The following is a 15,349-nucleotide window of genomic DNA, read 5'->3' as shown; positions in this document are numbered from 1 at the left end:
GCCTGGTTTAAGAATTACTTAGGAAAATTCAGAAAAGGGGCAGTGTTTCATGCTTGTGTTAACTCAGGGAAGAGTGAAGGAAACAACTGCTTAATATGGGATATAAGGGACTAATCATATAAAGGGAGTGACCAGACAGTTTGGTGTCTAGAGATATGCACAGATATAGGCCCATATATGTCCTAGTCTTATTTTCTGGGGGAGACTTTAAAGCAGATTTTTGGGGTCATGGGAATCACAGAAATACAGGACCGGAGAGATAGCATGGAGGTAGAGTGTTTACCTTGCATGCAGAAGGACAGTGGTTCGAATCCCGGCATCCCATATGATCCCCTGAGCCTGCCAGGAGTGATTTCTGAGTGTAGAGCCAGGAGGAACTCCTGAGCACTGCTGGGTGTGACCCCAAAACCAAAACAAACCAAAAAAAAAAAAAAAACCCAAAATGAATGACCCAGTGTTCTGATGATTTAATACTAATGCCAGCTAGTGATTTGGTGCTGTTTGGGCCCAGAGTTGCTGGGGGCCACCAGGACCACACTTAGCAGTACTCAAGAGGTTATGTGATACAGGGGATAGCCTTATGCATGTCAGGCATAAGCTCTAGACCTTTAATAATCTCTTTGGCCATCTATACTTACTTTGAAGGTGAGAAGGAAGCTCACCTTGTGAAACTCAGGGACTATTCCTGGTTCTGTGCTTGGAGGGATCACTTCCTCTGGTGGTTGGAGGATCATGTAGTGCTGGGAAGTGAACCCTACCCAGTCCTCCGTCATGCAAAACATAGCTCAGCCCCTTGAGCTCTCAGTTATTTATATTTGATTTTTAATGGGCATGTTCTTTATGTTTTAATTTGAGGCACTATGATTTACAATAATGTTAGTGATAGAATTTTATGCATATGTTTTAACACCACACACTCGACTAATGATTGCTTTCCTTTGCCATTGTCTCAGCACTTCTCCCCAGTCCCTGTTATTGCCCCCTAACCCTACTGTGATAAGCTCAGTAATATAGACCTGTTCTCAAATTCTATTGCCTCGTTTATGTTGCCATTTTTTGTTTCCTTACTGTAAGGAAGCCTGTTTTTCCCATCTAATATTATATTATGAGCATCCTTCCATTTCAATAAATGCTCAGCTGGGCTTCATTTCTAGGATTGTATAGTATCTATGGAGATACCATAGTTACCTATATGATGATCATAAATCCAAGGCTCAATGTTTGGTTTTAGCTATGATTTTGTTTGTTTGGTTTTATTGGTCACACCTCGCTGTGCTCAGGGCTTACTCTTGAATCTTTAGTCAGAAATCACTCCTAGTGGGCTTTGGGGGCCATTTGGGGTTCTAGGAAATTGAATCTTGGCCAGTAGCATGCAAGGCAAGTGCCCTACCTAGTGTATTATTGCTCAGACGTGAGTTTTATTTATGATATTATGACAAAACATTTTCCGTTTAAAGAGTCATAATTCTATAGAACTTGTCATGGAAAAATAACAAAAGTTTACTCTTGTTCTTTTTACATCAGAAGCAAAGTTAAACACTTTGATTTCCTTTTTTTTTTTTTTTTTTTTTTTTTTTTGGTTTTTGGGTCACACCTGGCAGTGCTCAGGGGTTATTCCTGGCTCCAGGCTCAGAAATTGCTCCTGGCAGGCACAGGGGACCATATGGGGCGCTGGGATTTGAACCGATGACCTCCTGCATGAAAGGCAAACGCCTTACCTCCATGCTATCTCTCCGGCCCCTTTGATTTCCTTTTTAATAAATTATTTTGCTATTAATCTCTGTGTCCTTAACTGTCTAGAATTGATATGTTTTCATCTTAGGTATATAATTTTTTATATGAAAACTGAGAATTTCTCTCCTTTCTCATAGTATTATGACATATACACATCCTTGGACTCTATCTTCCTAATAAAATGATATAGTAGCTTTAAATCAAAAGGCAGAGTTGGGGGGCTGGGGCAGTAGCACAGTGGTAAGGCATTTTCCTTGCACATGGCTGACATAGGATGGACCTGGGTTTGATTCCGGCATCTCATATGGTCCCCCAAGTTTGTCAGCTGCGATATCTGAGCTCAGAGCCAGGAGTAACCCTTAGTGCTGCAGGGTGTGGCACACACACACACACACACACACACACACACAAAAGACAGAGTTGGCTTATCGTGTCTATATAGTCAACACAGTAACACATTTGACAGCAGCATAGCATCCAAAACAGTATTGATCTTTATTCCACAGTTTTCTCTGGTGTCATCTTGTGCAGCAGAATGGAATTTCCAGAAAGCAAGCTCTGAAAAGGAGTTTAGGGTATGGGATGTTTTACAGAAAGTGTCCATTAATATCTATGTCTGTAGCTAGAGTGCTGGAACTAAGGAAAGGAGGGAGTCAGTCATCCTGCAGCTAGAACATAGCCTGCCTGGCCCCATAGTTCAGGCCAGAAGGAACCTTTAGAGTGTTCCCTCACAACTTTTGGGGTTTCTTGTATTCATTATTTATTGAACCCTAAACATATAACTGGATGCCAAAAGCTCCCCTTAGTAGTTTGTCAGACATTATCTTCCCTCTAGGCTGGACTGGGCCCCACCTTGATGAAAGGCTCTCCTTTCATGGTCATCCTGGCTTTTATGGCATTGGACAGAGGCAGCTGAAATCAGAGATGTTTACGGAGGTCTTGGGGTTTTCTCCAGCTGTGCAAAAGTAGTGACTTCCCTAGCAGGTTGGGGCTGGTTATTGCTATGAAAAAAATTTGGGGGGGGGGGTTTGGGCCATATCCTGCAGCACTCAGGAGTTACTCCTGGCTCTGTGCTCAGAAATTGCTCCTGGCAGGCATGAGGGACCATACGGGATCCCGGGATTTGAACCAATGTCCATCCTGAGTCGGCCGCTTGCAAGGCAAATGCCCTACCACTGTGCTATCTCTCCAGCCCCTGATATGAATTGTTTTGAGGGCCCAATCTAAAATGTACCAGTCTGATTCTTTCAAACACTGGGTAAACTTTCTGTTCTTTATAGCTTATATTTTTCTGCTTAAACATCTAAAATGCAAGTTATCTTCTCACTAACAGAATTAGGAAAACACCCTTTGGGATCTGGACAGTGTTAATTTATTTTGCTAGACTTCTCACACCATAGTCAGATTAATAGCCAGGCTTCTCCCAACAAGTACAAGCAAGTACCTGTGCTTTGGCACTATCCATAGGAGACCAAATGGAGGATCTCTGGAACTAGGTGGTGGCTAGGCATAGCTTCTATGAGAGTCTACCCCAACAGTATGGGAGGAGGTTGAGGTGGAAGCTCTTATATTAGCTACCCAATCTGCACCTGATCCCCTTACCAGCACTTCATAAACATGCTTTCTCCCCCACCATATGTGTGTGTGTGTGTGTGTGTGTGTGTGTGTGTGTGTGTGTGGTATTGGGGATGGATGCAGGGTTTTATACCTACAAGACAAAGTACTCTACCACTGAGCTACATCCCAGATCCTCAGAAAGTGTCTCATCCAAATAAGATGTGATTATTTTCCATTTATATGTGGGAAAGTAGATTCAGAGTCATTGTGTGACATGACCCCAAGGTAATAAATTACAGATTAGAGTTAACATTTAGGCCAGTCTGCTTGCTCAGCCTATATTCATTTACATTTAAAAAAAATATCTTCTCAGAGCTAGAGGATAGCATAGCATAGCATAGCATAGCATAGCATAGCATAGCATAAACACTTGCCTCTTATACAACCAGTTCTAGTTTGACCCCTGGAAATGCTTATGGTCCCCTGAGCATCACTAGGAGTACTAAGTCAGAGTGATCCCTGAGCTTAGAGCCAGGAGTAAGCGCTGGCACAGCTGTATGCCTATTTCCCCAAAATCTTTTCTTAATTATAAAAGTGAAATATGTTAATTATAGAAGCTTTGTCATTACTTCTTTAGTATCATGCTAACTAGTTGGAAGAATGGGCTGTTCCTACAGTATATTTAGCTCACTGTAAAGCCCTAGTTATATTGCATGTGTCTCCCAGTTTTTATATAATATGTGTGAACTGTATTTCCTTTCCTTTGATTTTTCTCTCTTTTAAAAATGTTAGGGTTTTTTTGCATCACATCTGGCAGTCCTCAGGGCTTATCTCTGGCTCAACTCTCAGGAATTACTCCTGTCAGTGCTAGGAGAACCATATAGTGTGCCACAGATTGAATACAGATTGACTGAGTGCAAGGCAAGTATCCTAACCACTGTACTAACTCTCCAACCCCAATCTTTTTTTCTCTTTATGTTAAAAAATTTCCCTTGAGGGGCCGGGCGGTGGCGCTCGAGGTAAGGTGCCTGCCTTACCTGCGCTAGCCTAGGAGACGGACCGCGGTTCGATCCCCCGGCATCCCATATGGTCCCCCAAGCCAGGAGCGACTTCTGAGCGCATAGCCAGGAGTAACCCCTGAGCGTCACCGGGTGTGGCCCAAAAACCAAAAAAAAAAAAAAAAAAAAAAATTCCCTTGAAAACTGGTATGAATGATATTTCAGAAATAAAAAATAATTGACAGGGCCCGGAGAGATAGCACAGTGGCGTTTGCCTTGCAAGCAGCCGATCAGGACCAAAGGTGGTTGGTTCGAATCCCAGTGTCCCATATGGTCCCCCGTGCCTGCCAGGAGCTATTTCTGAGCAGACAGCCAGGAGTAACCCCTGAGCACCACCGGGTGTGACCCAAAAACCAAAAACCAAAAAAAAAAAAAAAATTGACAAGGGCCGGAGAGATAGCATGGAGGTAAGGCATTTGCCTTTCATGCAGGAGGTCATCGGTTTGAATCCCGGCGTCCCATATGGTCCCCCGTGCCTGCCAGGAGCAATTTCTGAGCGTGGAGCCAGGAATAACCCCTGAGCACTGCCGGGTGTGACCCAAAAACCACACACACACACACAAAAAAAAATTGACAAACTGTCTAGTGCTGTCTACTAGTAAATAAGAGGGCATTGCTAGTTACTTGCAATAAAATTGCAAAATGGGTCAATAGATAATTTCAAGGAATCACAAGTTACATCTTAACAGTTATCTTATTAATAGGTTAATTTAAAAAGATTAAGGCATCTCTAATCTCAGTAACTTTCATTACGATTTTAATTACAAAGTATATATTTTGATTACCCACTCTTTTCCCATAGGCTTTAGGCAATAGTTACTGTTGTTGCCACAGGAATTTAAAATATATTATCTGGCTGGTGAGATTGTTGTCTGGATTAGCCTCTGTGGAAAATAGTATGAAGATGTCTCAAAAGATTAAAAATTAAAATCCATATTGACTCAGAGATTTCTCTCCTATTTCCATTTCCAGGAACACAAAAAATGTTAGCTAAAAAAAGATGAAGGCACACCTATGTTCACTCTTGTGTTATTTACAATAGCCAGAATGAGGAGACAACTCAACTGCCCAATGCCAAATGAGTGGGTTAAGAAGTAACAATACAGGGCTGGAGCAATAGCACAGTGGTAGGGCATTTGCCTTGCATATGGCTGACTCATTTCAGACCTGGGTTTGATCCCCAGTGTCCCATATAGTCCCCCAAGCCAGGAGCAATTTCTGAGCACATAGCCAGGAGTAGCCCCTGAGCATCACTGGGTGTGGCCCAAAAACAAAAAACAATAAAAAGGAAGTAACAATATAGGAGCTGGAGTGATAGTAGAAGGGGCAGGTCACTGACCTTGTATGTAATCAACCCAATTCAGTCCCCGAATGCCTTAAAGTCCCCAGAGCTTCTTTAAGAGTAATTCCTGAGTGCAGAGCCAGGAGCAACCCCTGAAAATCACTAGATGTGGGCCAAAAACAAATGAGCAAAAAATGTTACAGTATATATAAATATATATATATACATGTATATATACAACAAAATACTATTTAGTTATAAGAAAATGAAATCTTGCCATTTGCTATAACTTGATTGAGCTAGAGGGGGCTATTTTAAGCAAAATAAGAGGGAGAAGGACAAATACTGAGTAATTTCACTCAAATGTGATATATAAAATAAAAAGCAAGAAAATAAACAGTGTCTAAGGATAACAAACACATTGATTATAGACTTGAGGGTAAATTGGTGAGGAAGAAAGAACTGGAGCAGATGGGACAAGGATAGTGGAGAAATGGTGGAGGTTGTGATGGGCAATATGGTAACTTGGTACACCAAAAGCCTAAATAGTAACACCATCAAACTAGATTACCTCAATACAAAAATAATAATAAACTGTTACCTAAGGTCAGAGAGTTGTATAGATGATAGGATGCTTACCTTGCATGGGGCTGACCCAGGATCAATCCTGACATCCCATAACACTGAACACCATCAGGAGTGTTATTTGAACACTGAGCCAGGAATAAGCAATAAAAATAGTCAAGAATGGCCTCCCCCAAATGTTACCTGTGCCTATTTAATCTAAATTGGTCTAGGATGATAATTCACCATAATCAGGCATCAGCAATTCTGAGGCAAGCAGTGGAAAGTCAATTATGTAATTTAGGTTTCCTCTGCTCTCTGGAAGTAGTGAATTCCTGTTAGGTGTGATTTGGTTCTTGATTTCATAAAATTTATTCTATACAAATTAATGGTAATGGTATCCCGAAACCCTAAAAACCTTATAAACCATCCCAAATAAAAATTCTGCATTAGGTTAGCAAGAGATACTGTACTCTAAAACTTCACTATGAACAAATGTTGAAAATTTTCATGATTTATTGCTTTTTGTTTTTGGAGTGATATCCATTAGCATTGGGCCCTGTTTCCTGTGGTGCTTGGGAAATCACACAGTGCCAGGAATTGAACCAGGGTTAGGCGCATGCAAAATAAACTCCTTTAATCCTATACTCTATCTCTTTTTTTTTTTTTTTTTTTTTTTTTTTTTGTGGTTTTTGGGTCACACCCGGCAGTGCTCAGGGGTTATTTCTGGCTCCAGGCTCAGAAATTGCTCCTGGCAGGCACAGGGGACCATATGGGGCGCCGGGATTCGAATCAATGACCTCCTGCATGAAAGGCAAACGCCTTACCTCCATGCTATCTCTCCGATCCCCTAATCCTATACTCTATCTCTTAGACTCTGCTGCCCCCAGGTCCCATGATTTAAAAATATGTTTGGAATCTAGGCTTTATTCAATTTAAGTTATTTTGATAGTCGTGACAATAATCACATCTATGTGAGTCTTTATGACAATACTTGTATGATTCACAACTCAAAGATGGGGCCAGTGATGTGGCTCAGCAGAAAGCACTTGACTTGTATACATGAAGCCTGGAATTAACTTCCTGGCACACACACCCTCCTCCCCCACATCAAAGAAAATTTCCCTTCCCCCCTTTTTTTAAATTTTGGGTAATTTCTGGGCATGCTCAGGGATAACTCCTGGCTTTGCAGATCATATGGAGTATTGGGGATTGATCCTGGTTGGCCAGTTGCAATGCAAGCACTTTGCCTGCTGTACTACACTTGTACTCTCTCTTCATCCCTTTTATCCCATCCCTTTCATTTCTTGTCCTCTATCTGCCTTTTTTCAACCTTGATAATTATCAATTTAATTCTTTTTAGAGATTAAATTATTTTTTAATTTGTTTTTTCTTTTTTTTCTTTCTTTTTTTTTTTTTTTTTGTTTGGGTCATACCCAGCAGTGCTCAGGGGTTACTCCTGGCTCTAAGCTCAGAAATCCCTCCTGGCAGGCTCGGGGGACCATATGGGATGCCGGGATTCGAACCACCATCCTGCTGCCTTACCTCCTTGCTATCTCTGCAGCCCCTGTTTTACTCTTTTTTTTTTTTTTAAGAAAATGTATTACATAGTTGACACAGTTAAACATAATACATTTTTTTTTGTTTCCAGATAAGTGAGAGCAAAGTTATTATTTAAAAAATAAAAAACAGGGGCCGGTGTGGTGGCGCTAGAGGTAAGGTCTCTGCCTTGCCAGTGCTAGCCTAGGGCGGACTGCGGTTTGATCCCCCAGCGTCCTATATGGTCCCCCAAGCCAGGAGCGACTTCTGGGCGCATAGCCAGGACTAACCCCTGAGCATCACCAGGTGTGGCCCAAAAACAAAACAAACAAACAAACAAATAAATAAAAACAATAAAAAAGAAATAGAAAAAAGAGAAAAAAGAAAGAAGGAAGTGAATAAAATTTAAAAAAAAAAGAAAAAATATAGTAGCAAGCATATTTGTGAAAATTATTTATCTCCAATGAAGTTATTACTACAATGGCAGAAGGCTTAGTAAGCTCTGGTTAGTTGTCCATTCTGTTAAATTGGTATGTTCCTAGATGGGTGACAACATCAAACAAATAAAGTTGTCCAGAAATTCAAAGCATTATTACTGATATTGAAAAATGTAGAACTGTGTACTCAACTGCCAGGCCTCCTGGAAGAAGAAGGTAATGGGGTGGGGGGATCCACACTTGCTCCAAAGAACCATGATGATATTAGCCCAAATACTGGCGTACCTAAAGTTTGGTCAGATTGGAGTCCCCAAGGGGAAGTGTAGATGGGTGCTGAGACAGGACCATCTATAAAGCAGTAGGAAAACAGTTATTCTGGGTGATGGATGCAGCAGATGTAGCTTGGCAGGGCAGGGTGCCATCTCCTCCCAAGATTGCCAGCTTTCTGCTGCATGGCCAATGTACCCATGATTTTTCATGGCTTGGTTTACATCTCATTTGAGAAAAGAGTGAGCTGATAAAGTTGACCTGGTATGAACATTGGGACTGAATTTGTGTGTTTCTTAGGGATTTTATTTTTTCTTATTTCTGGGTCACACCCGTCAGCACTTAGGGGTTACTCCTGGCTCTGCACTCAGAAATCACTCTTGGCAGGCATGGGGGACCATATAGGATGGTGGGATTCCAACCACCATCCATCCTGGATCGACTGTATGTAAGGCAAATGCCCTACTTCTGTACTATCTCTTCGGCCCCCTCCTAGGGATTTTTAAAAAGAATTATTATTTTTTTTGGCCACATCCATTGATACTCAGGGGTTACTCCTGGCTATGCACTCAGAAATCGCTCCTGGCTTGGGGGACCATATGGGACACCAGGGGATCAAACCACAGTCCATACTAGGTTAGCGTGTGCAAAGCAAACACCCTACTGCTTGTGCCACTGCTCCGGCCCCTTAAAAGAATTATTTTTAACTGAACCACTATGAGATACACATTTACAAAACCAATGTCTCCAATTTCTCTCCTGCTCCCCTACCATATGCTCAATCTTTTAAGCTATCTCTTCAGTCCCACAAAGTTCTTTCTACTTTTTGTATGTTTCAAGCCAAATTTTTACAGCATCTGTATTTGAGATGATATAGACTTTCCTACTAACAAATGAAAATTATTTTCCCTTTTTCCTTTAGAATTTTGAGGTTTTAAAATGTTGTTTTTTAAACTATTTAAGTTAGTAAGACATGAAGAATGGAATCAATTTTATTTTTATTCAGGTGGCTACCTACTTCTATATCATTTATGTAGTATTTTCTCTAATTACTTCAGATATCAGCCTAGTTATATAGTAAAAAAAATTGTTTTTGTTTTTTGGGTCACACTCAGTGACTCTCAGGAATTGCTCCTGGCTTGGGGACACCGGAAATAGAACTCAGGTCTGTCCTGGGTCAGCTGCATGCAAGACAAATGCTCTACTACTGCGCTATTGCACTGCCCCCTATATAGTACAATTTTGAAACTACCTATGAATATTTTATTCTAACCCATGAGATTTATATATCAATATACTTGCCGAAATATTATTTTGATTATTGAGGCATCAAAATATTTTTCAATAAATAACATCTAATCTACTTTCTCCCCCAAATAGTTCTTTTTTCACATTATTTTTGGGGGGGGGGGGTAACACCTGGCGGTGCTCAAGGTTTATTCCTGACTCTGTGCTCAGAAATCACTCCTGGCAGGCTCCGGGGACTGTATGGGATGCCAGGAATCAAACCGGGATCCATCCCTGCATTGGCCACATGCAAGGCAAACTCCCAACTGCTGTGCTATTGCTCTGGCTCCTTTTTTTTTTTTTTTTTTTTTTTTTACACTTTTTATAATTCTTCTTGATCTTTATTTTCTACATAAGTTTTTTAAATTTTCCATGCAAGAATCCCTTTATATCATTTTAAAAAATGTCTGTGGGCTAGAGAGACATTACAGTGGGTAATTCATTTTACACTTGGCTGACCCAGATTTGTTCTCTGGCATCCTATCTGGTCTCATGAGCACTGCCAGGAGTAGACCTTGAACACCACTGGAAGTGACCTCAAGACCAAAAATAAGTATGTTGCTTAATGTTAAAAGTTTAGCTATGGAGAACTGAAATAATAAAAATTTTTATATTATGAATTATTATTAATATTCCAGAATATCTAATATTTCTACCTGTTCCAGTTTTCTTTTGAGAAGTACTTAATTGTTTTCTGTAATAGTCCTTAAATGTTTTTTCCTGCATTTATGACCAGTTATTAAATTTAGTTTTTGCTGTTATTATAAGTGTTATATTCTTTTACATTATATTATATTATATTGAAAATTGTTGTTTTGTTTTTGTTTTTGTTTTTGGGCCCCAAAATTGGTAATGAGAGAGCCCAGCCTGTCTCATCTTTCAGGCTAAGGACCTGAGATACTCTTCAAGAAAAGCCCTATCAGATTGACATGTATAGTGACCATAGATAATGGAGGAACAGAATAGATTGCTTCAGGTCAATCCTAGAGCCTGAAGTTGAGGTGAGGCTGGCTCCCCTCCAGAAAACCCCAGAGCTTTCAGGGGACTGTCTTAGGGAAATGTCTTTTATGGGGGGACAATGCACACCTGGCAATGCTACACGCAGGACTCACTCCTGGGAACCATATGGAACACGACATGGAATCCAGGTCAGCCACGTGCAAGGCAAGGGCCTTATTGTTATACTATTGCTCAGGCCCAGGTTATGTCTTCTTGGAATGGATTTTTCTCATGAGTTTGGGAACTAACATGAAGCTGACAGTGGCCCTCTTGGACTTAGAGTTGAAAGCTAGATGACAACATGCCTGTGGTCAGCACCTGCCTAAGCAGGTACTTAAACTGGAGTACATCTACAAGGGGACATGGGTGCAGATAGTAGATCTTGCTGGCAGCCACCAGGGTGCCCCTATGAGGCTGCCCCAACTGCTGTACCTCCATCACCATATACAGCAGCCATGCTCCCAACCTGGCATTTCAGGCTCCATAGAGGAAACTACAGATGAGGAGAAAGTGGAGGAGGCAGGCAGGTGAGGGCTGGTGTCCAGTTTTGAGCATCTTAAAGCTGAAGGACCTGTGGAAGATGGAGGTGAAAGTCTCCATGAGACCATTACACACACAGCACTGAAATTGAAAGCCCCAAGCTGGAGATTTCTGTTACAAAACCTTCAGGTGGAGGGTGTGGGAAACGTTTCCCAAATAAACAACTGGGAAGCATTTCCAGGGAGTCAGAGGAAATCAGGAATTTGGCTTTTGCAAAAGGGGAGATTTGCAAAAGGAGTCCCCCCCCCCCCCCAAACCACCGAGGAGTGATAGAAGACTTCTAGTGAATGCAATATTTAAGCAAGTTCTCTGTGGAGCAGGTGTCCTTCAACCCCACAGTCTTTGCAAGAAGCCTGGTACTGGCTGGGCTATTCCTCCTCTAGCCTCTAAGGGTTCAAGGCCACTCAGTTTGAGATCAGGAGAGGGAAACTAGGCCTCTGTCCAGAGACAATGGCTGTGATCTTCTGGAGAAGTTGGTGGGGACATTTGAGGGCAGCCAGCAGCCAGGTCAGGATCCACCAAGTCCTTCTCAACACTAAAACACTGAAACTATAACACTTGAACACAAATTTCCCCTGGGTATATTCTCCTATGGAAATTCCCTGTTGTAAACCATATTGACTTTCATCTTCTGAAGTTTCAGAGGTTACTCAGGAGCCTGGGAGCCAAGGAACCGAAAGCACATTTGTGAGGAAGTCTGGATGAACAAAATAGGAGTTAGAACATTTTTTTTAGATCAGTGCTAGAGAGTTTTTCAAGAAATGTGACCAACACACACACACACACACACACACACACACACACACACACACACACACACACACACACACAGCCTTGTCCTTGTGAATTTGTATTCTTCCTGCTACATAAACTCTGGGGACCGGTGAGGGGAGAGAGAGCGACGTGCATGTTTATTTCTTTACCAGGCTCAAGTGGGCTGCAGGAGGCTCCTGTAGCATTTAATGGGCAGCTTTATGTATTTATATGCTTTGACTGGAGCGAAAAAAGGTCTGCGCCACACAATGGGCAGTTTCTAGTCTGACTTTAAAAGAAAATAACTTTGATCATTTCAAAAGCAATGAAGCCTGATACAGGGAAGAGAAAAGAAGGCGGTAATTTATGGCTCCCATTAAGGACACAAAGACAAAGGCTGAGGCAACAATTCACTAAGTGAAGATTTACTAATGTGTAAAAAAACCATCCATATGACTAAAATAGCTGAGAATCTCTCTGTACCAGACAAAAAGTGGTGAGAAGAAAATGACAAAGACAGAAAAGGGGATGTAAAGGACCTGCCTTCACTGGAGATTAAAAGGTTAAAAAAATGCAAACAAACAGACAAATTTCCTAACAAAATAAACCAGAAAATAAGTTATTTTCTCAAATTTTTTATGAAGCAACAGCACTAGCAGAGACCCAGAGAGGGGTCTCAGAATGGGCCACGGGGCTTGAGCTAGCTAGGGTATGTCCATCTTGGGGATGGACCCCTGAGAACACGCAGGAGTAAGGCGAGGACTTAGAGTCACATTCATTTTTTTTCTGACTTAATGAACACACACACACACACACGTATATGAGTGTGAATATATTAGTCACTTGGGGGGGGGAATGTCTTGCTCAGAGCTCTTAAAACTTTTGAATGTGAGGCTGGAGAGATAGCATGAAGGTAAGGCATTTTCCTTGCATGTAGAAGAATGGTGGTTCGAATCCCAGCATCCCATATGGTCCCCCGAGCCTGCCAGGAGCGATTTCTGAGTGTAGAACCAGGAGTATCATCCGGTTGTGACCCAAACAACAACAACAACAAAACAAACAAAAAAACTCTCGAGTGTGGTGTTTTGCTGGTGTTTAGCAACACGAGCAAGTGTTGTTACACTTGCCACTGGAGTGACACTGAATTTAGTGGGTGCCTTCACCTGGTGGGGAGTGGGGTGTGATACACCTGGGTCCGGGGTAGAGATAGCAGGGGTAGAGATAGCAGCAAGTGTTCTCTGCAAGTAGGCCTGGCGACAGGTGTCATTTCTTCCACAGCTCGCCTAGAGATTCCATTGTTCCCCAGGAAAGTGGGGGCTGTTTCCTATGCGGGCAGCTCACCCTTAATCTCTAGCTCCACCTTCTCATTGGGGGCGCCCCAAAGACACATTTCAATCTGCTGTGCTTCTGAGTCCAGCAGCGTGGCTGAGACAGAATAACCCTCGTAGGACAGAGGGCAAGCACCTTCAGAGTGGGGTGGAGGAGAGGGTCAGAAAGGGTGGAGAAAAAGCAGCATGGAGAAAAGCAGTGCGTGCTGCGGTGAGAAATAGAAGAGAAACTGGGGTCAGTCCTCCCTGAATTCTGCAGAGGGTCTAAAATGACAGAGACATAATCCAGGGCATAAGGAGCCCCCACCACATCTTTTCCATCCTCGCACAACATCCCACAAGCCACGCCACGAGTGATCCCTGAGCGCAAAGCCAGGAGTAGACCCTGATTGAGTGAGCACTGCCCGGTGGGGCCCAAAACCTTGGACCCAATCCCTGCACCCTGCCAGGACCCATGAGTGGCTTTTGGCTTCATTCAGAACCTTCAGGTCCAAAGGACTTTGATGCTTCCAAGAGGAACCGGGCGAGGCTCGGGGAGTGGTGAAGGTGCGCGAGCGGGCCCGGGACTCCCCACCCTGGCCCGGCCCCCCGAACCCCCCACGGCCGCGCCCCCTCCACCAGCCAGCCGGGCGGGGGCGGCGAGGGGGCCGGGAGGGGCCTTGCTCTGGCCCCGCGCCGCCCTCCGGCCCGGAGGAGCGTGTGAAAATGAGGCCGGGGCTCGGGGGCCGGGCGGGGCCGGGCCGGGGTGCGCGAGCTGCCGGGCAGGGCCCCCGCACACACCTCCCCGCGCCGCCGCGCGCTCGTCCGCGCTGCATCGCCCCAGCCCGCAGCCGCCGCGCCGTCCATGGGGATCGCCGGCCGCCGCGGCTCCGGCCCGGCCCGGCCGCGCCTGCCCCTGCCGCTGCCCCCGCTGCTGCTGCTGCTGCTGCTGCTGCTGCTCGCGGCCGCCCTGCCGCCCGTGCGGGGCCCGGCCCCGCGGCCGCCCGAGGGTGAGTCTCAGCCCTCCGGGGCGCACCTGGCAGGGCTAGCCCCCGGGATGGATGCCGCGGGGATCCTGCTCCCCCGGGGCGCGCCCGCTGGCCAGGCCACGGCGCCCCGAGCGCCTGGGCTAGACTCTGGCCCCGAGGCCTGGAGGCCCGACCTCGGACCCCCCGCGGGATGACAGTTCCCGCCCGCCGGGCCCCGTGGGTCTCTGCAGTCTGGGTGGGAAACTGAGGCTCCGGCCTGTGATCCCGAGAGGTCGTGGCAACTTCGACCGAGCTTTCTTTGGGGGCTAGAGAGTTGTCCTTGCGAGCATCGGGGGCTGCCTGCCCAGGGGTTGGGGATGAAACGAAGTTCTCTGCGCGCGACGCTGCCTGCGCTTTGAGCATCTGGGAAGCCACTTCAACTGCACCCCGCCTGGGAGAAGTGCTTGACTCTGTGCGAGATTGCAATACTTTGCAAATTCTTCTGTTTTAAATTGACATTCTGGAAATTCTTGGACCCCCAGGTCCAGAAGGTGAAGAGCTGTCAAGGTTTTGGGGGGCGTGAGGGAAGTCTGACTTTGCACAGATTGGGAGCCCAGGATAATGGGCTCAGAGAACCCTCTGACAGCTAACCGACACAGCTCAGTTTTCAGGGCTTTTTAAAATGTTTTTTCTTTTACTCAACCTGGGTCTACAGGCATTTATTACTTTTTCTTGTGCCAGACTCTGCCCTTGGCATTAGAAACACAGATGCCGTCTGTAATCAAGACACCCTGGGAGACTGGCAGGGAAACAGCACAACCGCCTGTGTATGTGGTGTGCTGGGAGAGGAAATAAACATGGGAACATGTTGGGTGGTGGTGGTGGTGGTGGCACTTTACCTGGAAGGGGATCATGGTGGCCTTCCTGGAGGAGTTTTGCTTTCTCAGTCTGGAAAGCAAGGAGTGAGAATTGGGGTGGAGGTACGTTAATATCCCCCCAGAGAAACAGGCTGTGCCTGCAAATAAAATACCCCTCCAGGGACTCCTCAGGAGTTGAG

At 44.5% G+C, this 15,349-nt stretch overlaps 1 protein-coding gene across 1 annotated transcript in view; it reads left to right on the top strand.

The window, feature by feature from the left end:
- Window positions 1-14,189: 14,189 nt before the first annotated feature.
- SCUBE2 (signal peptide, CUB domain and EGF like domain containing 2) overlaps window positions 14,190-15,349 on the top strand; it is a 76,236-nt gene continuing 75,076 nt past the window's right edge. Inside the window, exon 1 of the mRNA XM_049780666.1 lies at window positions 14,190-14,334. Within this exon, the coding sequence (XP_049636623.1) occupies window positions 14,190-14,334 (145 nt within the window). The remainder of the gene's footprint in view (window positions 14,335-15,349) is intronic.

The sequence above is a fragment of the Suncus etruscus genome, chromosome 9, assembly GCF_024139225.1.
Source record: "Suncus etruscus isolate mSunEtr1 chromosome 9, mSunEtr1.pri.cur, whole genome shotgun sequence".
Lineage (NCBI taxonomy): Eukaryota > Metazoa > Chordata > Mammalia > Eulipotyphla > Soricidae > Suncus > Suncus etruscus.
The sequence above is the reverse complement of the archived record's forward strand: the minus strand, read 5'-3'. Positions and strand labels throughout refer to the sequence as shown.